The sequence below is a fragment of the Capra hircus genome, chromosome 7 (genome assembly GCF_001704415.2).
Source record: "Capra hircus breed San Clemente chromosome 7, ASM170441v1, whole genome shotgun sequence".
Classification (NCBI taxonomy): domain Eukaryota; kingdom Metazoa; phylum Chordata; class Mammalia; order Artiodactyla; family Bovidae; genus Capra; species Capra hircus.
Window position 1 is genome coordinate 49,838,486 of NC_030814.1, and position 23,445 is coordinate 49,861,930.

Consider the following 23,445-nt stretch of genomic DNA (forward strand, 5'->3'; position numbering starts at 1 on the left):
AGGATGGGTCAGCCAGGAAGGGACCAGTCAGCAACAGAGGAAAGCAGCTGGAGAGCTCTTTCAAATCCCCCTTGTTCAGAGTTTGCATTCTCCAAGTGACTGTCTGACAGTTTGACTTTCTACATAGGTTGCCTTTGGGAAGAAGCAGTTGGTCAGGGCAATGTGAACTGATACAACAGAGAGTTACAACTCTTGTTTATAGTAATAAACAGGCACTTAGCTTTAATACATTGGTTTCCCAAAAATGTAGTTAGCCTGACTCAAGCTTTATCAAGCTTGTGATCCGTGGTGGGGATCCTTGTACAAGCCTCTAAGTGCAAGGACCTGGCCTGGACTGGGTGACATCACCCCAGTAAATACCCTCTCATCTTTAACAGGCAAAGTTGTTTTCCAAAAGCAGCTTGGTTAAAGGTAGGAGGGACTTCCAGGTGAATGTCAGAAGTATTTCACAAGTGTTTATTTACTCTGCAGGCCAGAGGTAGGATTAAAGGGCCAAGTTGAGGTAGCAGGGCAGCTTCAAAGTGAATTCACATGTCACAGCACCAGGGAAAACAGTCTAGGTCAGTGACAGACTCTACTCTGGAAGTCTGACCACCTGGTCTCTGGTCTTGTCACTGCTACTAACTCTCTGGGTGACAATGACCTTGGCCGTCTGTAATCTGGGGCCTCTGTTCACTGCTATGCAAAAAGCAGAAACTGGACAAGAAATGACTTGAGATTTTCTTCTGATATTGACATCCTGTGAGTCTTGAAGAAGGGGAGCTTTCTTCAGGGCTGACTATGTGCCTAAACATTTAAAACTCTGTATGAGGTAGAGCTGGAGGTCCATAGAGACCAGCCCTGTAGGGCTGACGAGTGGAGGAGGTGGTGGTGGAGGCAGCAAGTGGGGAAGGGTCCATCTTTTATCAGGCTTCATCTTTCATCAGCATTCATGAAAACTCATCACATCAAACAATGCCTGGTCTGGAGGGCAGGCAAGGCCAGAGAACAGGCTGTTCTGGGTGTGCAGGTGGCAGATCGATTGAGGCTGTGGAATTAGTTAGGTCATGGCCTACGACCTCACTGGAAAGAGCTCCTGTTTTTTCCCTTCTTTTCTCTCCTTTGTGTCCCCGGCCAATTCTACTCCCAGAGCCACCTCTCCCAGTGGAGAAAACCAGGAGGCCATACAAAAACTCGGAACAATCAGTTCCTTCATTTCCCCCAAGGAGCTGAAGGAGGAAGTTTTTGGTAGAAAGGATGTAAGAGTTGATAAGAATTCCAGGGTTCCTGGAAATACAGTGGGGAACACGAGGTGGAAGGTAGGCTGGACTAGCTTGACAGATGTGTTCGAGCCTGAGCAGAGGTCTTCATTCAAATAACAGGAAAGGCCACGGGAAGGGTCTGCAGTATGGAAGTGACATGGAATTAATATATCCAGGGCAGTCATTTTGTGAATCAAAAAGTAAGTCTTATAATTAAAAGAGAGATCATACAGTCTGACAATGGGACAGAATATGAGAACTCAGAACTGCTTCAAGAAAATAAAGAATGAAAGCTCACTATAAATATAATGCCTAGAAGAGGCTTTACACCCAGTCTTACTGTGTTTCAGTGGAAAATGTACTATTTTGAAGGTCACTGGACCTTCCTCCATATTTCTATTCTAGCATTCAGGCGCTGTGTGACTTTGAAAAAGTGACTTCACCTCTCTGGAGTTCAGCTGCCTCATTTGTAAAATGAGGGAGCCATGTGGTAACTGAGGACACATCCAGGTCTAAGAGTCTAGGATTCTGTCATATAATTCTGTTGATTTTCAACTTTTCAAATGAGACAGTTTTACGGACTTTCAAAGTGTTAGAAGGTCCCCTGAGGGGAATTTCATTCATTATTTTAAACATTTAAATTATGAAATATACATATAGAAAATGTAATAAATATACTACACTGTATACTGTACACTGTAAAGAAGAAACATAAAATACGCCCCCAGGTATCCATTACTGAATTTATGAAACAACATTACCAGCACCTTGGAATCCCGTTCATCACCCTAAGAATGCCTCCTTTCCACACTCCTTTCCCAAATCATGAGTTTATCAATCTCCTCGCTTTTCTTTACAGTTTTACTACCTTTGAGGTATCCACAAACAATATATTGTTTAGTTTTGCCTGCTGTGAATTTTATACAGCTAGAATCATATTGCACTAACTCTTCTGTGTAATTTACTGCTTCATTCTCTCAGTGCTATGCTTTTGAAATTCATTCACGTCGATGCACCTAATTGCGGTTCCTTTGTTTTGCTGTGCGTATTGAACTGTGACTATATCACAACTGATCTATTCAACCTGTCCTAGATACAACTTCTTTACAAATATCAATACATGATTTACAGATTCTATCTTTCATTCTATGTGTTTACCTTTTACATTCCTGATGATCTATTTTGAAACAAAAAGGTTTTAAATTTTGATGATGTTTATTTTTCCCCAGTTGCTTTGTTATCATGTCCAAGAAGGCTTTGCCTTCTAATGTCACAAATATTTGCTTCTATATTTTGTTTGAACAGTTTTGTAGTTTTAGCTCTTACCTTTAGATTTGTGACTTACTTTGACTTAATTTTTGTGTAGGGTGTGAAGAAGACTGCAATTTCATTTTTTTTGTGTGTGTACATATGTTCAGTTTTCCTAGCATCAATTGTTGAAGACTATTATTTCCCTATTGAATTATTTTGGTTGTCTTGATAATATTCAGCTGGCCACAACTATAAGACTGTATTTTTAAAAATTAATTAATTAATTTTTGGCTGTGCTAGGTCTTTACTGCTGCTTTCTCTACTTGCGATGAGCAGGGTCTACTCTCTAGGTGCAGTGTGTAGAGGTCTCACTGCAGCAGCTTCTCTTGTGGAGCACAGGCTCCAAGGCATGAGGGCTTCAGTAGCTGCAACACATGGGCTCTGGAGCATAGGCTATTATAGAGCACTATTGAACAACTGGGCTCTAGAGTATGGGCCCAGTGGCTCCACGGCATGTGGGATCTTCCCAGATCAGGGATCGAACTCATTTCTCCTGCACCGGCAGATGGATTCTTTACCACTGAGCCACCAAGGTAGCCCAAGGCTTTATCTTTGCCTCTCATTTCTACTCTATTGATCTCTATGTCTATCTACTGTTGTGCTTATTGTAGCTTTGCAGTAAGCTTTTACAGTGGGAATTTTGAGTCTTCCAACTTTGTTCTTCCTTTTAAAGATTATTTTGGTTATTCTATATCTCTAATTTCACATACATTTTAGAATTAGTTTGACAATTTCTGCAAAGACGCCAGTGGGGATTTTCATAGGGATTACATGTGCTATGAACTGAATAGTGTCCTCCCCTAGATTTGTATGTTGAAGCCCCAAGCCACAACATGATAGTATTTAGATAGGTGGACTTTAGGAGATAATTAGGTTTAGATGAGGCCATAGGATGGGACCTTCATTATGGGATTAGTGCCCTCATTAGAAGAGACACCAGGAAACTTGCTCATTCTCTTTCTCATTCTCATCTTCCCTCCCTCCCTCCCTCCTTCCCAGAAAATGTGAGGACACAGTGAGAACGGACCTGTCAGCAAGATAGGAAGGGAGCTTTCCATAACCTGACTATGCTGACACCATGACCTTGGGCTTGCAACCTCCAGAATTGTGAGAAAATACATTACTGCTGTTTATGTCACCCAATCTTTATTTTGCTAAGGCAGCCTGAGCTGACTAAGACAGCACTAAGTTCATAGACTGACCTGAGAATATTGCCTTCAAAACAAGATTTCTGATCCATGAACATGGTATATTTTTTCACTTATTCTTTAATATTTTATAGCTTTCAAAGTATAAATTTTATGCCTTCAATAAATTTATTCTTATGTATTTTATTTGATACTATTGTAAAGGGAATTGTTTTCTCAATTTTATTTTCAGATTGTTCATTCTAAGTATATAGAAATACAACTAATTCTGGTAAACTGATCTTGTAACTTGAAATCTGATCAACTTGTTACTTCTAATAGTTTTTTAGTGCATTCCTTAGGATTTGTTATACACAAGATCATGCCATGGGCAAATAGAGATATTCTTACTTCATTTTCAATCTGGGTGTCTTTTATTTTATTTTCTTGCCTAACTGACCTACCATGAACTTGCAGTACAATGTTAAACAGAAGTGGTAAGAGCAGACTTTTTTTCTTATTAATATTTTTGATCTCAAAGGGAAGCAGTCAGTCAGTCAGTCAGTCTTTCACCATTAAGTATGATGTTAGCTGTTGGTTTGCCTTTGTTCTTGAAAGATAGTTTTGCTGAATACATAAATTTTTAGGTACTTCTTTCAAGTACATAAAGATATTATTTCACTGTTTTCAGATTTCCTTGTTGCTACTAAAAGTTTAGCTGTCAGCTTATTTACCATTCATATGCAGATCCTGGCTCTTCTCTCTGGCTACTTTCAAGATGGTTTTTTTTGGGGGGGGTGGGGGATGGGGAGGTGATCTGCAGTTTCACTATGATGTGTGTAGGTAGATTTCTTTTATATTTTCCTACTGGGATTTATTAAGTTTCCTAGATTCAAGGATTTATGTCTTTCAACAGTTCTACATAATTCAAAGATGCTATCTCTTCAAATATTGTCCTCCTACTCATGTTCTCTATTATACCTCTGTAGAACTCTGATTAGATACATGTAAAACTCTCCCACTATATTCTCCATGTATAAACTTCTCTTTTATTTTTATCACTTTCTTGTATTTCTGGGCTATACATATATACTGCTCTCTTTACTGAATCTTAAAGTTTATTGTCTTTTCAACAACATCTGATCTGCTAATTAATCCATACACTGAGTTTTAAATTTTAAATACTATAATTTTTATGTCTAAAATGTATATTGTTTCTTTTTCAAATCTACTGTTGTTATAACGTATTGTCTCTTGTTCATTGTTTTTGCTGGCTTCTCTTACTTGTTTAAATGTATTGAAAGTACGTATTATACAATGTCAGAAAACTTCAATCTATAAAGTCTCCAAGGTTCCCATTCTACTCTCCATCATTCTGCTGGCTTTCTCTCATTATGATTTGTGTATTTTTTTACTGGAGTTATTCATTATGATAATAATGTTATCTGTAGAAACTCTTTGAGATCTAGAATAAACCTGACCTTTGCCAAGTGTGGGATCACTTTTAAATTGTTTCACTTTTAAAAATGCCAAATGTATAGCATGAAAATAGAATGTAAATCCATATAAACAGTGGGTACGGTTAGACATTTTGTTACAAGTTTCGCTGTCTTATACCCAGTGCCTAAGTTGGTACAGGAAAGTTTCAGTGCTGTTTCCTTTTCTGTTTACTTCTCATCCATCCATACATTGGGAATAATCTTTAGTAGGAGGAAATTTAGTTTTACTCAGAGGTCTCCTGTTAGAATCCTATGTTGGTCAGGCTCTAGGCTTTGACTTCTATTCTCCATGATCCATGTAGCCATCAAGGTAAAAGCTCAAGGTCTTCAAGATTTAGCATAAAACATGAGGATTAAATCTGGCATTAGCAGTCACACCAGGATTTCTGCTTTTATTTTATTTTTTACCTCTGCAGATTCCTTCCTTTCACGTAAGCACAGCTGTGCATTTTAAAAGGGTTCTAAAAGAAATTCATAGAAATTTAGGGTTATTTAAATTTGGAAAACTCAGCAGTGGCTACAGGACTGGAAAAGGTCAGTCTTCATTCCAATCCCAAAGAAAGGCAATGCCAAAGAATGCTCAAACTACCACACAATTGCACTCATCTCACATGCTAGTAAAGTCATGCTCAAAATTCTCCAAGCCAGGCTTCACCAATATGTGAACCGTGAACTTCCTGATGTTCAAGCTGGTTTTAGAAAAGGCAGAGGAACCAGAGATCAAATTGCCAACATTTGCTGGATCATGGAAAAAGCAAGAGAGTTCCAGAAAAACATCTATTTCTGCTTTATTGACTATGCCAAAGCCTTTGACTGTGTGGATCACAATAAACTGTGGAAAATTCTGAAAGAGATGGGAATACCAGACCACCTAACCTGCCTCTTGAGAAATCTGTATGCAGGTCAGGAAGCAACAGTTAGAACTGGACATGGAACAACAGACTGGTTCCAAATAGGAAAAGGAGTACATCAAGGCTGTATATTGTCACCCTGCTTATTTAACTTATATGCAGAGTACATCATGAGAAACGCTGGACTGGAAGAAACACAAGCTGGAATCAAGATTGCCAGGAGAAATATCAATAACTTCAGATATGCAGATGACACCACCCTTATGGCAGAAAGTGAAGAGGAACTAAAAAGTCTCTTGATGAAAGTGAAAGTGGAGAGTAAAAAAGTTGGCTTGGAGCTCAACATTCAGAAAATGAAGATCATGGCATCCGGTCCCATCACTTCATGGGAAATAGATGGGGAAACAGTGGAAACAGTGTCAGACTTTATTTTTTTGGGCTCCAAAATCACTGCAGATGGTGACTGCAGCCATGAAATTAAAAGATGCTTACTCCTTGGAAGAAAAGTTATGACCAACCTAGATAGCATATTCAAAAGCAGAGACATTACTTTGCAGACTAAGGTCCATCTAGTCAAGGCTATGGTTTTTCCTGTGGTCATGTATGGATGTGAGAGTTGGACTGTGAAGAAGGCTGAGTGCCGAAGAATTGATGCTTTTGAACTGTGGTGTTGGAGAAGACTCTTGAGAGTCCCTTGGACTGCAAGGAGATCCAACCAGTCCATTCTGAAGGAGATCAACCCTGGGATTTCTTTGGAAGGAATGGTGCTAAAGCTGAAGCTCCAGTACCTTGGCCACCTCATGCGAAGAGTTGACTCATTGGAAAAGACTCTGATGCTGGGAGGGATTGGGGGCAGGAGGAGAAGGGGACAACAGAGAATGAGATGGCTGGATGGCATCACGGACTCGATGGGCGTGAGTCTGAGTGAACTCTGGGAGCTGGTGATGGACAGGGAGGCCTGGTGTGCTGCGATTCATGGGGTCGCAAAGAGTCGGACACGACTGAGTGACTGAACTGAACTGAGGGTAACTAATCCTTATACCATTTACTGCTGGAAACAAAAATACTCTCCAAGTAAAGCTGACATTGTAAATATTCAGAAAAATGATAAATTTTTTGGTCTTAAAATCTCCCTTAAAAGATTTTCTATTATCTCCCTATGGTAGACTGTCAAAATGGCCCAATTCTTCATTTCTCTGTATTCACATCATTGAAATCTCATGTTGCAGCTCCTCCCACAAAAGTCAAAGTTTATTTCTCTATGATCTTGAATCTGGGTTGGCCATTTGACTTGTTTTGGTCAATGGGATATTAACAAGTATAACACAAGGTGAGGCGCAAAATGGTCTTGCTTACTAAAGCCTGCTCTTTTGTCGCATTTGGAACTCAAAGGCTACCATGCAAATGAGTTCAAGCCAGTCTGCTGGAGGATGAGAAGCCATATGGAGGTACTCAGGTCAACAGCCTGCCAACCACTGCCAGCTGACCCATCATATCATTATAATGAGGTGAGGAGAGATAAGCAGAGCCAAGTCAGATTGGAATAACTGCCCAGTGAACCCAGAGAAACATGAGCTAAATAAAAGATTGTTTTAAACTATTAAATTTTGGCTTAAAGCAAAGGAAGAAACACAATCTCTTAAGAATATAACTGTAGATTCATAGCTCAAACCTCCTTATAACAATTTTATTGTCACTACTCTTTGTCCTTTCTCAGTTTCTGGGGATGTAAAAATGGTCACACAGCAAGATACTCTCTCAGGTCAACTAGTACTAAAGGGGTTTGCCAATTCTCAATATAAAATACAAACCACATAGAACTTTGCCAAGATGGAGTAGAAGGACAAGAGCTCACCTTCTCATGAAAATACCAAGATCACAACTAACTGTTGAACAACTACCAACAAAAAACCATTGGAACCTACCAAAAAAGATACCCTATATCCAAAGAAAAGAAGAAGCCACATCAGGATGGTAGGAGAGGAACAATCATGATCAAATCAAACCCCACAGTCCCTGGGTGGGTGAATCACAAACTGAAAAACAATTATATCACAGTTTCTCTCACAGAAGTGAAAGTTCTGAGCTCCACATCAGGATCCCTAGCCTGGAGGTCTGGCATCAGGAAGAGGAGCTCCCAGAGCATCTTTTTTTTTTTTTCCAAATCATCAGTTTAATTTCATGAACTAGTCATATGTGACACATTGCCAGACATCATTACAATTTTTAGCAAATTACACTGAACCACACTTTTTTTTCTAGATGACCATTTAAAAAAATTTTTATTTTATATGTAGATAGAGTTAACATCTATCCTTCTGAAACTCTTCAATATACCACACTAACAAACTGGAGAGTAAAAACCTTATGATTACCTCAGTAGCTGCAGAAAAATCTTTTGATAAAATTCAACACCCATTTATGATAAAAACTCTCCAGAAAGTGGGCATGGGGTAGCCTCCCTCAGCACAGTAAAGGCCATATATGGCAAACGTACAATTAACATCATATTCAACAGTGAGAAGCCGAAGGCACTTCCTCTAAGACCAGGACTAAGACAAGGACGTCAGCTGGTCACCTTGATTCAATACAGTTTCGGAAGTCCTAGCCACGGCAATCAGAGAAGAAAAAGAAGTAAAAAGAATCCAGATTGGAAAAGAAGAAATAAAACTGTCACTGTTGCAGATGACATGATACTATATACAGAAAATCCTAAAGATGCTACCAGAAAGCTATCAATACTATAGCTCATCAGTGAATTTGGTCAAGTTTTCGGATACAAAATTAATATGCAGAAATATGCATTCTTATACATTAACAATGAAAGATCAGAAAGAGAAATTAAAGAAATAATTCCATTTACCATCACATCAAAAAGAATAAAATACCAAGAAATAAACCTACCTCAGGGGACAGAAGAACTGCTTTTTGAAAGCTGCAAGAAGCTGAGGAAAAAAATCAAAGATGACACAAACAGATGGAAAGATATACCATATTCTTGGATTGGAAGAATCAATATTGTCAAAATGACTATACTACCCAAGGCAACCTACAGATTCAAGGCAATCCCTACTGAATTACCAATGATGTTGTTCACAGAACTAGAAGAGAAAAATCTTAAAACTTGTATGGAGAGACAAAAGACTCCTAATAGCCAAAGCAATCTTAAGAAAGAAAAATGGAACTGAAAGAATCAGGCTCTGTGACTTCAGACTACATTACAAAGTTACAGTCACCAAGAGAGTATGGTACTGGCACAAAAATAGAAATACAGATAAATGGAACAGAATAGAAAACCAGAAATAAACCCATGCAGCTATGGTCAGTTAACTTATGACAAATTGACTAAACAATATTGGAAAGACAATCTCTTTAACAAATGGTACTGTGAAACTGGACAGCTACATTTAAAAAGTGAAATTAGATCATTCTTTAACACAATACACAAAAATAAGCTCAAAATGGATGAGAGACTTAAATGTGAGACTGGACACTATAAAACTTTTAGAGGAAAATATAGGCAGAACATTCTGTCATGAATCGTAGCACTATCTTTTCCAATCCATCTCCCAGAATAATGGAACTAAAAACCAAAATAAACAAATGGAACCTACTTAAACTAAAAAGTTTTTGTAGAGCAAAGGAAGACCACAAACAAAACAAAAAGACAACTCACAGATTGGGAGAAAATGTTTGCAAATGATGTGGCTGACAAAGCATTAGCCTCTAAAATTTACAAACAGCTCATGATGCATAACAGCATCAAAACAAACAACTCAACCAAAAAGTGGGCAGAAGACCTAAATAGACATTTCTCCAAAGAAGACATACAGATGGTCAAGAGGCACATAAAAAGATGTTCAACATGTCTAATTAGAGAAACGGAAATCAAAACTACAATATGATAGCACCTTACACCAGTCAGAATGGCCATCATCAAAAAAAAAAAAAAAAATCCACAAACAATAAATGCTAGAGAGTGTGTGGAGAGAAAGGAGACCTGCTACACTGTTGGTGGGAATGTAAATTGGGACAGTCATCATGGAGAACAGAATGGAATTTTTTAGCTTTGTTTTTTCCTTAAAAAACTAAAAATAGAGCTACCATATGACTCTGAAATCCCACTCTCAGGCATATATCCAGAGCAAAACGTGATCCAAAAGGATACATGCACCCCAGTGTTCATCACAGTGCTGTTTACAATAGCCAAGACATGGACGCAACCTAAATGTCCATCAACAGAGGCATGGATTAAGAAGATCTGGTACATATATATAATGGAAATCACTTAACCATTAAAAAGAATGAAATAATGCCATTTATGGCAACATGGATGGACCTAGAGATCGTCATAGTGAGTGAAGTGAGTCAGATAGAGAGGGAGAAATATTATATGACATCTCTTATAAGTGGAATCTAAAAAGAAATGATCCAAATGAACTTACTTACAAAACAGGAGGAGAACCACAGACTTGGAAAATGAACTTATAGCTGCCAGGGGGAGGAATGGGGGAAGGGATAGTTGGAGAGTTCTGGATGGACATATGTACACTGCTATGTTGAAAATAGATAGCTGACAAGTGTAGTGACCTAGATGGGAGGTGAGTTTGGGCAAGAATGGCTACATGTGTATGTATGATTGGGTCCTTTCGCTATTCACTTACAATTGTCACAACATTATTTGTTAATGGACTATACCCCAATACAAAATAAAAAGTTTTTTTTAAAAAGAAAGCAAGAAAAAAAATATTGTCAAATGACTACACTACCCAAGGTAATCTACAGATTCAATGCAATCTCTATTAAATCACCAATGGCATTTTCCACAGAACTAGAACAAAAAGATTTAAAATTTGTATGGAAACACAAAAGACACCAGATAGCCAAAGCAATCTTGAGAAAGAAAAATGGAGTTGGAGGAATCAGGCTCAGACTTCAGACTATACTATAAAGCTATAGTCATTAAAACAATATAGTGCTGGCACAAAATCAGAAATAAAGATCAGTAGAACAGGGTAGAATGTCCAGAGATAAACCCATGTACCTATGGTCACCTAATCTAAGAAAAAGGAGGCAAAAATTTACAATGGATAAAAGATAGTCTCTTCAAAAAATGTTGCTTGGAAAACTGGACAGCTACACATAAAAGAATGAAATTAGAATAGTCCCTAACACCATATACAAAAGTAAACTCAAAATGGATTAAAGACCTAAATGTAATGTTGGATACTATAAAACTCTTAGAGGAAAACAAAGGCAGAACACTTTCTGTTATAAATCGCAGTAATATCTTTTTCAATCCACCTCCTAATGAAAATAAGAACAAAAATAAACAAATGAGACCTAATTAAACATAAAAGCTTTTGAGCAGCAAAGGAAGCCATAAGCAAAATGAAAAGACAATGCTCAGAATAGGAGAAAATATTTGCAAATGAAGCAACGAATAAGTGATTATTCTCAAAAATACACAAACAGCTCATGTAGCCCAATATAAAAAAAAATCAAATAAAAAAATATGGGTGGAAGAGCTAAACAGACATTTCTCCAACAGCACTAATTATTACAGAAATGCAAATCTAAACCACAATGAGGTATCACCTCATACTGATTAGAATTGCCATTATCAAAAAATCTACAAGCAATAAATACTGGAGAGGGTGTGGAGAAAAGGGAACCCACTACTCTGTTGGTTGGAATGTAAATTAGTGTAGCCACTGTGGAAAACAGTATGGAGGTTTCTTTAAAAAATTAAAAATAGAACTACTCTATGATCCAGCAATCCCAATCTTGGGCATATATCCAGAGGAAACTATAATTCAAAAAGATACATGCGCCCCAATGTTCACTGCAGCACTATTTACAATAGCCAGGATTGGAAGCAACCTAGATGTCCATCAACAGAGGAAACAAAAAAGAAGATGTGGTAATAGATAAGCAGACTATTACTCAGCCGTTAAAAAGGAGCAGATAATGCCATCTGTAGCAACATGGATGGACCTGAAGATTATCATACTAAGTGAAATAAGCCAGGCAGAGAAAGACAAGTATCATAGAGCACCACTTCCACACAGAATCTAAAAAAGAATACAAATGCACTTTTTTATAAGGCTGAAACAGACTCACAACCTTAGAAAACAAACTCATGGTTACCAGAGGGGAAAGGTGGGGGGGCGGGGATGAATCTGGAATTGACATATACACATTATTTTGAGTTCGGAATTGACATATACACACTGCTATATTTAAAATAGATGACCAACAAGGACCTACTGTATATCACAGGGAACTCTACCCTATATTCTATTATAATCTAAATGGGAAAAGGCTTTGAAAAAGAAGATATATATATATATATAAATATATATATAAATATAACCGAAGTACTTTGCTTACACTTGAAACTAATAAAACATTGTAAATCAACTATACTCCAATACAAACTAAAAATTAAAAAAGGAAACCACATAATTAAAATATATTCCATATAAGCTTCCATAGATAAATTAGGGAATATGTATATGAGATTTATTAGCTCAGTGAAGAGTCCAGTTAGATCCTGGGGAAAGAAATCTGGGACTTTACTTGATGGCAGAGGAAGTCAATCTCAGATGCATGAGGCTGAGGTTAGTAGCAGGTACTAAAATGAAAAGATCTGGTGGTTTCAACTGACCTTAAATTCAATATATATCAGTGGTGTGAAGTGGTTCCACAGGAAGTTAATTTAGTATTAGTCACATTAAATAAATGTAGTCCCTGCTGTATTTGGCAGACCTTGAGAAATGTGGTCTGTTATGAGCTTTATGCTTTAGGAATGATAGTGACAAACTGGAAAGAATCAGGGAGGAAGACTCTAGGATGATTATACAAGTTGGAATCAGTTCAGATGAAGCCCAGTTTAAGGACCTGCAATATAATTGGGTGTGGGAGAGACCTGACTACAAGCATTGTAGGGCAGCCACGGGGAAAAGCAATCACAAAGAGCTCATAAAACCCCATGAAGACAAATCTAAAGCCAGCAAGGGGAAGTTATGGCTTAGAGGTCAAACGTGCTCTAAACCCAAAGGACAATCCAATATCAGAATGGCTTCTCTGTGGAACAAGAAGCCTGGAAGAAAAGTTCAGGAAGTGGAGGCTGGAGCGGCGTTAGTCAGGGACATGGGGGAGGGAGGGTGGCCTGGTTTGAGAGGGCCCACAAGGCTCCTTCAGCCCAGTTCCTGCCATAGTGAGCCTTCTTTGGGAATGCTTAGCTCGCTTGAGCAAAGGTTTAATAAATTATCCATGGGTAAGCTGTCACAATTAGAGGTTACCCAGCATCCGTCTGCTCCCAAATTACAAACCTTAGTGAAGTTAAGATGTATCTTCTCCCTTGTTAAACCTAACCTCTGAGGACTCTCACCCTGTCTCAGAGCCATGCCAAATTTTAGCCATGACAGTTTTGCCCTTTCATTGGCTCTCAAATTGATCTATAGGCACAAACCAGCAGTCTTCTCAAATGTGTAAAGTAAGCTTGCAGGGTTGCCATTTTCCTTCTGGGTCAGCACTTCCACTCCAGGGTCTCCAGGCTCCCTCTCCCACCTTGTATCCCACCACATCCCTTACTCTACCCTCTGTCTCATGCCACGCTGCTGAAGAGAGAATTCTTATAACCAGCTTAAGGAGGATCTTTTTTGGCCTTTGTAGGTATCTTAACTGCCTATGTTTGTTTGTTCTGCCTGCCCTGTGGCATGTCCTGGGGTGAGAATATGGCCAGGAATCTGAGAAGGGAGTTGGGAGACTGTGCCTCCTACCTTGACAGGTGAAGCATCTGATGTGGAAGTGGTTATTGTGGACACGAACCACCTCCCCTTTGCAGGTGTCTCCACATCGGTAGCACTGGATGACATTGGAGCTTCCCCGGGGACTGTAAGGATTCTGCTGATATGGAACTGTAAAAAGAAACAAAGAGGTCACCATCCAGAAGGCTCTTTTTCTTTAAAAAGTCTGCCATAACACACGATTATAATATTAACTGGCAGAAAAAGCAGAAAGGGTGAGCATGATTAGCAAAATACCTTTAATATATCATTAAGCTGAGTATGCCAAGCTAAGACATCTTTAAAAGGTGAGTGGCATTAAGACAAGAGTTTATAAATCTACTTAAGCAGGCAGAGACTCCTGAGTGAACATAACCTTTTCTTGCAATAATAGAGCCCAAATTCACAAATGAAAAATAAAAGAGTAAGTAGAGTATTGCAAGACAAATGATCCGGAAATACTGTTTCTTGGGAGATCTCTGGATCACTACCAAGCCCCAAAGGGAATTCAGGTCTTGCCATTGACTCATGGGTCTTGAGGAAAGGGGTGGCTGACTGCCTCCAACTAGCCTTTCTGTTGACAAGTTCCAGCTCCTCTCTGCCTCTCAGTTTACACGTCTATGAAATGAGGATGCTCAATAGGGGCTGACTTTCTGAAAAAAAGGCACTCGAGTTGGAAGGAGGTTGATGACGTGACTTACCTTACAACTGCCTTTGAATAGCACTTTCCATAACATTGAGAACACTGTCAAATGTGTGTGGTTGGGGGAAAGAGCTGGTGGAGACTATAAAGGCGCTGAAGTCACTGGGATGGCAGTGCTATGGTCAGCATTTGACGATACTGTAACCTACACTTGCCTTTTGAGGCTACTGATCTCTTGCTTAGACTTTCTCATAGCTTCTTTTCTAGATATTCTTTCCCTGGAAAATACTTTGCATGACCGTTCTATAAACTGGTCATCTAGTATTTTATAATAGTAGGTGCCTGTCTAGAAGTTTCAGGGTCAGAAGGGATATTAATAGCTGTCTGGTCCAACCTCTATATATAAACTGTTGAGACAACCTTGGCAGTGAGGAACCCAATCTTCTCTTTTGGAGGAAGCCCCTAGGGGTCCTGGGGAGAGAATCACTCAATTCCTCAGTTCTTACTCAAGGCTGAAGTAATTGTCCACAAATTTATGCTCATATCCTATTAGGAAAAGGCCCACTCTTGTCCTAATTATAAGGATGACTGGAGGGGAATTGATGTCCATCATTTAGACATGTAGACTTTCTGGTTAAACTCTGAATAAGCATAAGTTAAAACTGTACTCAAATTTTTAACTGCCAAGGAACCTAAAGAACACCTAGATCAGGGGTTCTTGACCTAGTGTGGTAACTGTTATGTCTGTTTATTGAAATTTGAGTCTTTTATTATTGGCACATGGAGGACTACACATAGTGTCTTGCTTGACAATGAAACGTGAATGAAAATTGTGTGTCACTTCCAATTGGAAGCCCTAGGAGCCAGTATGGGATCTGCCATATTGCCTTTTCCATAGCCCAGCAACCAGTGATATCCCAGATGGTGTACAGGACGCATCAGCTTGGATTCCTGATGGAGAAGTCCTGCAGCAGAACTCTAAGCTGACCCAGGATGAACGTCGATCATGAGCAAGGAGGAATTTTTCAGCAGAATTCTAAGCTAACCCAGGATGAACGTCGATCATGAGCAAGGAGGAATTTTTGTCGTCATAGCCTCTAAGGCTTTTTTTTTTTTTTAAACTACAGCATACCTTGATACACCTGATATCTAATATTTCTAATGAAACATAAAATTTGGTGCTATACACATTATACTATAGTTTTCTTTAGATTCTCAAAGATGATCTCCACAACTGATCTCATGTTCCTTACACCTTTTGAAGATAAGGAACAGAAATGCCGGACTTTCAATTACCTCCCACATCTTGGACCATAAGTGCACTGAAGGGCAAAAAGCTGGTGGATTATCCCTGAAATTGCTAATACTGACAATTTTTATCTGAGGTGGGAGAATAATATCTTTCCTATAGCCTTTTTCTCAAGAAGTTCATGTCCTTTATTTAACATTTCTTTTTTCTGTCTTAAATTTAAGATGAAAAGTTAAATGAGTTAGCTAGTTAACTAAATCATTAATTAACTCAGAAAATGAGTTAATACATGTAAAGCATTTCAAAAGTTCATAAAGTATTCCACAAATATATTTCAGGGCTCCACTGGTATCTTGACCATCACATCCTCCCCAGAGCTCAGAGAAATCCTTTCCCACTCCCATAAGATCCACAAACATTCTCCTTGGTCTTATTATTATTATTTTGCTTCTTTTTCTAATTCCTGCTCAGTGTCCCCTGAAAATTATTTCTTTCTCCCATCTCCCCCAAATTTGTGAGAAAAATATAGATTCTGTTTATATGAGCAATGTAATGATCTACTATTGCTGAGGGAAATAAAACTGTGAGTCTGAAAATAAAATAAGAAAAATAGTATAATCACCACCATCAATGATGAGAGCTCTTGAAAGGATCAAAAAGTCACTCCAGAATCGTTACACAAATTTTATCTACCTCTTCTCTGTTTTTTTAAATTTTTTATCTATTTTTTTCATAGTCAACAAAAGAGTCCAAAATTGTAGTACTTGGGTGCAGTCTCAAAAATGACACAATGATCTAGGTTTGTTTCCAAGGCAAACCATTCAATATTACAGTAATCCAAATCTATGCCCCAACCACTAATGCTGGAGAAGATGAACTTCAATGGTTTTATGAAGACCTATAAGACCTTCTAGAACTAACACCAAAAAAGATGTCCTTTTCATCATCAGTTCAGTTCAGTTGCTCAGTCGTGTATGACTCTTTGTGACCCCATGGATTGAAGCATGCCAGGCTTCCCTGTCCTTCACCAACTCCTGGAGCCTACTCAAACTCATGTCCATTGACTTGGGGATGCCATCCAACCATTTCATCCTCTGTCGTCCCCTTCTCCTCCCGCCTTCAATCTTTCCCAGCATCAGGGTCTTTTCAAATGAGCTGGTTCTTCGCATCAGGTGGCCAAAGTATTGGAGTTTCAGCTTCAGCATCAGTCCTTCCAATGAATACTCAGGACTGATTTCCTTTAGGATGGACTGGTTGGATCTCCTTGCAGTCTAAGGGACTCTCAAGAGTCTTCTCCAACACCACAGTTCAGAAGCATCAGTTTTTCAGCACTCAGACTTTCTTAGGGTCCAACTCTCACATCCATACATGACTACTTGAGAAACCATAGCTTTGACTAGACGGATCTTTGTTGGCAAAGTAATATCTCTGTTTTTTAATAGGCTGTGTAGGTTGGTCAGCTTTTCTTCCAAGGAGCAAGCATCTTTTAATTTCATGGCTGCAGTCACCATTTGCAGTGATTTTGGAGCCCCTCAAAATAAAATCTCTCACTGTTTCCATTGTTTCCCCATCTATTTGCCATCAAGCGATGGGACTGGATGCCATGATCTTTTCATCATAGGGGACTGGAATGAAAAAGTAGGTAGTTCAGAGTTAAGCTGGAGTAATAGGCAAATTTGACTTTGGAGTACAAAATGAAGCAGGGCAAAGGCTAACAGAGTTTTACCAAGAGAATACACCAGTTACAGCAAACACCCTCTTCCAACAACACAAGAGATGACTCTACATACGGACATCACCGGATGGTCAATACTGAAATCAGGTTGATTATATTCTTTGTAACAGAAGATGGAGAAGCTCTATACAGTCAGCAAAAACAAGACTGGAAGCTGACTGTGACTCAAATCATGAGCTCCTTATTGAAAAATTCAGACTTAAGGAAAGTAGGGAAAACCACCAGCCCATTCAGGTATGAGCTAAATCAAATCCCTTATGATTGTACAGTGGAAGTGACAAATAGATTCAAGGGATTAGATCTGATAGACAGAGTGCCTGAAGAACTATGGATGGAGGTTCGTGACATTGTACAGGAGATAGGGATCAAGACCATCCCCAAGAAAAAGAAATGCAAAATGGTTGTCTAAGGAGGCCTTACAAATAGCTGTGAAAAGAAGTGAAAGGCAAAGGAGAAAAGGAAGGATATACACATCTGAATGCAGAGTTCCAAAGAATAGCAAGCAGAGATAAAATCTTCTTAAGAGAGCAACGGAAAGAAATAGAGGAAAACAATGGAAAGGGAAAGACTAGAGATCTCATCAAGAAACTTAGAGATACCAAGGGAACATTTCATGGAAAGATGGGCACAATAAAGGACATAAACGGTATGGACCTAACAGAAGCAGAAGATATTAAGAAGAGGTGGTAGGAATACCAGGAGAAGTGTACAAAAAAGTTCTTAATGACTTAGATAACCACGATGGTGTGATCATTCACAAAGAGCCAGACATCCTGGAGTGAGAAGTCATGTGAGCCTTAGGAAGCATCACTATGAACAAAGCTAGTGGAGGTGATGGAATACCAGCTGAGCTATTTCAAATCCTAAAAGATGACGCTGTTGAAGTGCTACACTCAATATGCCAGCAAATTTGGAAAACTCAGCTGTTACCACAGGACTGGAAAAGGTCAGTTTTCATTCCAGTCCCAAAGAAGCAATGCCAAAGAATGTTCAGACTACCACACAATTCTGCTCATTCCACATGATAGCAAGGTAATGCTTAATATCCTTTAAGCTAGGCTTCAACAATATGTGAACTGAGAATTTCCAGATGTACTAGGTGTATTTAGAAAAGGCAGAGGAATCAGAAATCAAATTGCAAACATCTGTTGGATCATAGAAAAAGCAAGGGAATTCCAGAAAACATCTACTTCTGTTTCATTGACTATGCTAAAGCCTTTCTGTGGATCACAACAAATTGTGGAAAATTCTTCGAGATGGGACTACCACTTTACCTGCCTCCTGAGAAACCTGTATGTAAGTCAGGAAGCAACACTTAGAACTGGACATGGAACAATGGACTTGTTCAAATTGGGAAAGGAGTATGTCAAGGCTGCATACTGTCACCCTGCTTATTTAACTCATATGCAGAGTACATCATGAGAAATGCTGGGCTGGATGAAGACTGCGGGAGAAATATCAATAACCTCAGATATGCAGATGACACCACCCTTACGGCAGAAAGTGAAGAGGAACTAAAAAAAAAAAAAAAAAGCCTCCTGATGAAGGTGAAAGAGGAGAGTAAAAAAACTGGCTTAAAACTCAACATTCAAAAAACAAAGATCATGACATCTGGTCCCAGCACTTCATGGCTAATAGATGGGGAAACAATGGAAACAGTGACAGACTTTATTTTCTTGGGCTCCAAATCACTTTGGACAGTGACTGCAGCTATGAAATTAAAAGGTGCTTGCTCCTTGGAAGAAAAGCTACGACGGACCTGCTGTTGCTGCTGCTAAGTCGCTTTAGTCGTGTCCGACTTTGTGCGACCCCAGAGACGGCAGGCCACCAGGCTCCCCCCGTCCCTGGGATTCTCCAGGCAAGAACACTGGAGTGGGCCGCCATCTCCTTCTCTAATGCACAAAAGTGAAAAGTGAAAGCGAAGTCGCTCAGTCCCGCCCGACTCCTAGCGACCCCACAGACTGCAGCCTACCAGGCTCCTCCGTCCATGGGGTTCCCCAGGCAAGAGCACTGGAGTGGGGTGCCATCGCCCTCTCCGACGACGGACCTAGACAGTGTTTTAAAAAGCAGAAACAAAGGTCTGTCTAGTCAAAGCTATGGTTTTTCCAGTAGTCATGTTTGGATGTGAGAGTTGAACCATAAAGAAGGCTGAGCGCCGAAAAATTGATGCTTTCAAACTGTGGTATTGGAGAAGACTCTTTAGAGTCCCTTGAACTGCATGGAGATGAAGCCAGTCAATCCTAAAGGAAATCAACCTCGAATATTCATTGGAAGGACTGATGCTGAAGCTGAAGCTCCAATACTTTGGCCACGAGATATGAAGAGCTGACTCATTGGAAAAGACCCCGATACTGGGAAAGATTGAGGGCAGGAGAAGAGGGCAACAGAAGATGAGATAGTTGGATGACATCATCGACTCTATGGATATGAGTTTGAGCAAACTCTGGGAGATAGACAGGGAAGCCTGGTGTACTATAGTCTATGGGTTTGCAAAGAGCTGGACACAACTACGTGACTGAACAACAGCACTTATTTATTTATTACTTTTGGTGTTTTGGCCGCCACACTGAGCAGCATGCAGGATGATTCCTGAACCAGGATTGAACCTGGGCCTCCATAGGAAAAGCAACCTCTGTTTCCAGGGGGATGTGAATCCTAACCCCGGCCACCAGGGAATTCTCTCATCTACCTCTTCTAACTGATCTCAATGTATTTCTCAAGAGCCAGGTTACAAAATCAATTAATTGTTTGTGATTTGATTTTCTAGGAAGATTGTTTAGTGATCCTGGTTTTCAGGCAAAACTCAATCTTTGAATCATTCAGATAAAAGCCATAAAATCAAGAGGTGATGGATTGGAGGTCACATGCTACAACTAAAGATCCTGCATGCCCCAACTAAGATCAAAGATCCCATGTTGCAACTAAGACCTGGAACAGACAAATAAATAAATATTAAAAAAATTAATACATGGATCACTGGTTCAAGTTCTTCCAGACTGCTGATATAAGCCGTGACTGTAAATGGGCAGCGGATGTGTAAGATTTGAGCTTACAGACCTTTTCTTATTCAGACAGTGCCAGTAGGAACTGTGGGGGTCAAGGGAAGTGCCACTGAGATATGCCATGTCTGCTCTTGCCTTGGAAGCCATCTCATTTCCAGTAAGATTTTGCTGTGCTCTTGGCTAAGTCAGCAACTTAATCTAATCTTATTCTGTGAGTGTATGGGGGGTGGGAGTGGGGTTGTCATTTCTTCCTTCCAATCTGTTAACACCCTCTGAAACTCTAAAATTTTATTGTTGATTTTCTGCTGGCTATTATTTCCATTAAGTTTTATTTCAGAAAGTACTAAAATTCAGTCATGTGATTTATAACATTTATCTTACGGGCCAATAACTTTTGAATTCCAAATTGACTTATACATGAAGTTTTGAGCTGCTTCATGCTAGGAACTGTTTATCTTTTAAAGCAACATTGGAGAGCAGGATGTTAGCTCTTCAAAGCCCCAAAGGACATTAGCTCTTCTCACTTGTTAAATAATCCATGAAGTTAACAAGTTTAGACATATGGGTCATATGATATATTTCTAAAAGGCAGGAACCTCTAGCTTCCGTTTTATGCTATTTGGATACACTTTGTTATCCAGGAGAGACATTTCCAATTACTGGTTCTTAAGCAGTGATGTCCAATAGAATTTTCTGAGCTATGAAAATGTTCTATATCTACACTGTCCAATGTAATAATTGCTAGCCATATGTGGCTGTTGGGCACTTAAAATGTGGCTAGTGTGACTGTGGTACTGAATTTTTAATTTTGTTAATTTTAATTAATATAAATTTACATTGAAATAGCCTCATGTGACCAATGGTCACCAAATTGGACATTTTAGCAGGCTTATAGTTTCACAAATGGAACACAAGGCATTAAGAATGAAGAAAAAGAAATTAAACTTGGTTGAATCCTGTTTGTACAAAAATTACATGTACAAATTAATTTAGGAATACCACCTCAGACTTAAATTATTTCTTTATATCCCTGAAGAGCTTTAAAGTTGTATTTAAAAAATTATTTGCAATAAGAACCAGTTACATGCAGATTCACCCATTCTGAATTTGATCTGGATACAACAGGTTCTGAGAAGAGAAATAAATACTGATTTTTTAAAAGCACATTTTCTTCAGGCACTGTAAGACTTAAGAACAGTTAAGATTAAGATTGTTCTAAAATTAAGAATAATCTTAATCTTTCCAAGAATGAAAAAAAGATAATCAGTTGTCAATGGCTGTCAGAATAATTTTTTAAGAAAGAAAATCAGCTGATCAGTACCTATGAGATTAAAATTTAAGGTTCTATATGCTTACCAAATCTTTAGTGTTCTATGAGAAAATACATCTTAATTCCACAACTAAATTTGTAAGTAAAGCTCTTTCCCAAATGCTACCAAGGAAGTTTAAAACTGCTGGAGCTAAACAACATATTGGAAAGGGAGGGGTGACTGCCCCTCAGAAGTTAAAACAGGAGCACGACAGTTGAACACAGCAGGAGACAAATTTCAGTATCCGGTTCCTCCTCCTGGCTCTTCCTCTCTCCCTGTCATTTCTGAGCTCACGTTTCTCTAATAGGTACTGCTGGGGTAATCCGGGTTCCAATTCCCTTTCTGCGGTCACCTAGTTTTCTATAGGATTGCAAAATATTGCAACTTTTCTGGCTTCAATTCCTTCCTTAGTTGTCAAGAAGATTGGACAAAATGATTTAAAATATCTCTTCCAATCAAAAACTGCTTCTGTCTCTGTGTGTTCTTTTCTCTGCCTCTCTCTTTCCCTCCACCTTTTCTTTTCTCCTCTAACTGGTCCCACTTTTAAACTAGACTGTGCTGCCTGTGATCAGATTTATTAGTCTCTCTTAAAAGCAGATAATGGCATGATTCTTCTTTCATAAACAACACTGCTGCTGCTGCTAAGTCGCTTCAGTCGTGTCCGACTCTGTGCGACCCCATAGACGGCAGGCCACCAGGCTCCCTCATCCCTGGGATTCTCCAGGCAAGAACACTGGAGTGGGTTGCCATTTCCTTCTCCAATGCATGAAAGTGAAAAGTGAAAGTGAAGTTGCTCAGTCTGTCTGACTCTTCGCGACCCCATGGACTGCAGCCTACCAGGCTCCTCCATCCATGGGATTCTCCAGGCAAGAGTACTGGAGTGCGTCGCCATTGCCTTCTCCATAAACAACACAACCTAAGTCAAATGTTCTCTCTACTGATGTGGCACTGGCACAAATTTTTTTCCTCTCCTGAGGGTCACTTGATTTTGTAGGTAAAAGTGTTCCCACATTCTAACTGAGTCACATTTAAAACAATCTTTAAAAGATATTATACAAGCACCTATGTAATGCTGGGGTGTAATTAAAAGAGTGACAAAACTGACATGGAGATAGTATAACAACTGTGAATAACTGGCTGGAGGTGTAATAAAAACAGTAGAGCTTCTGTCTGAACAGCGAAACATCAAGCAGAGAATCAACTGGTTCAGCAGTGAGCTCTCCATAGCCCAGGGCTGCAGAAAACAATCGAGTGCAGCAGCTGGCACACGCCGCCCAGCTCCCAAAGTACCCTTAGTGTGCTAACAGGTATTCGCTAAAGACCCAGGAGGAGACTCAAGTGAGGATCCAGGCATTTCACAGGTAGAAAGCTATCTGCCTGGGTCTGGATCTAAGAGTTGTCTGGTAGTTCAGAACAGGGCCCTTCGGTTTGATTTTGGAGTTGAATCAGAACGCATGCACCAACCCTGTTTCCTCTAGTAAGACCAGAGAGACACAGGTTCTCTGTGTGGCAAGGGGTGCTAAGAAGCTAGGGGCACAGAAGTTAAGAGTGTGGATGCTAGAGTCAGGAAGGCTGCATTTATGGCCCAGTCCTGCCACTCACTCACTGTGTGAACTTGGCCAAATCATGTGACACTGCTCTCAGTCTGCTCATCTCTAAAGTGGGAATAACTCTGGTCATTTGT

The 23,445-nt window shown here is 39.4% G+C and overlaps 1 protein-coding gene across 9 annotated transcripts in view; it reads right to left on the reverse strand.

Moving 5' to 3' along the window:
• Window positions 1-23,445, reverse strand: part of ABLIM3 (actin binding LIM protein family member 3) — a 132,771-nt gene that overhangs the window by 73,355 nt on the left and 35,971 nt on the right. For all 9 annotated transcript variants that reach the window (XM_005683146.3, XM_013965679.2, XM_013965678.2 and 6 more), the window contains one exon: window positions 13,817-13,954. In XM_005683146.3, the coding sequence (XP_005683203.2) occupies window positions 13,817-13,954 (138 nt within the window). The remainder of the gene's footprint in view (window positions 1-13,816; window positions 13,955-23,445) is intronic.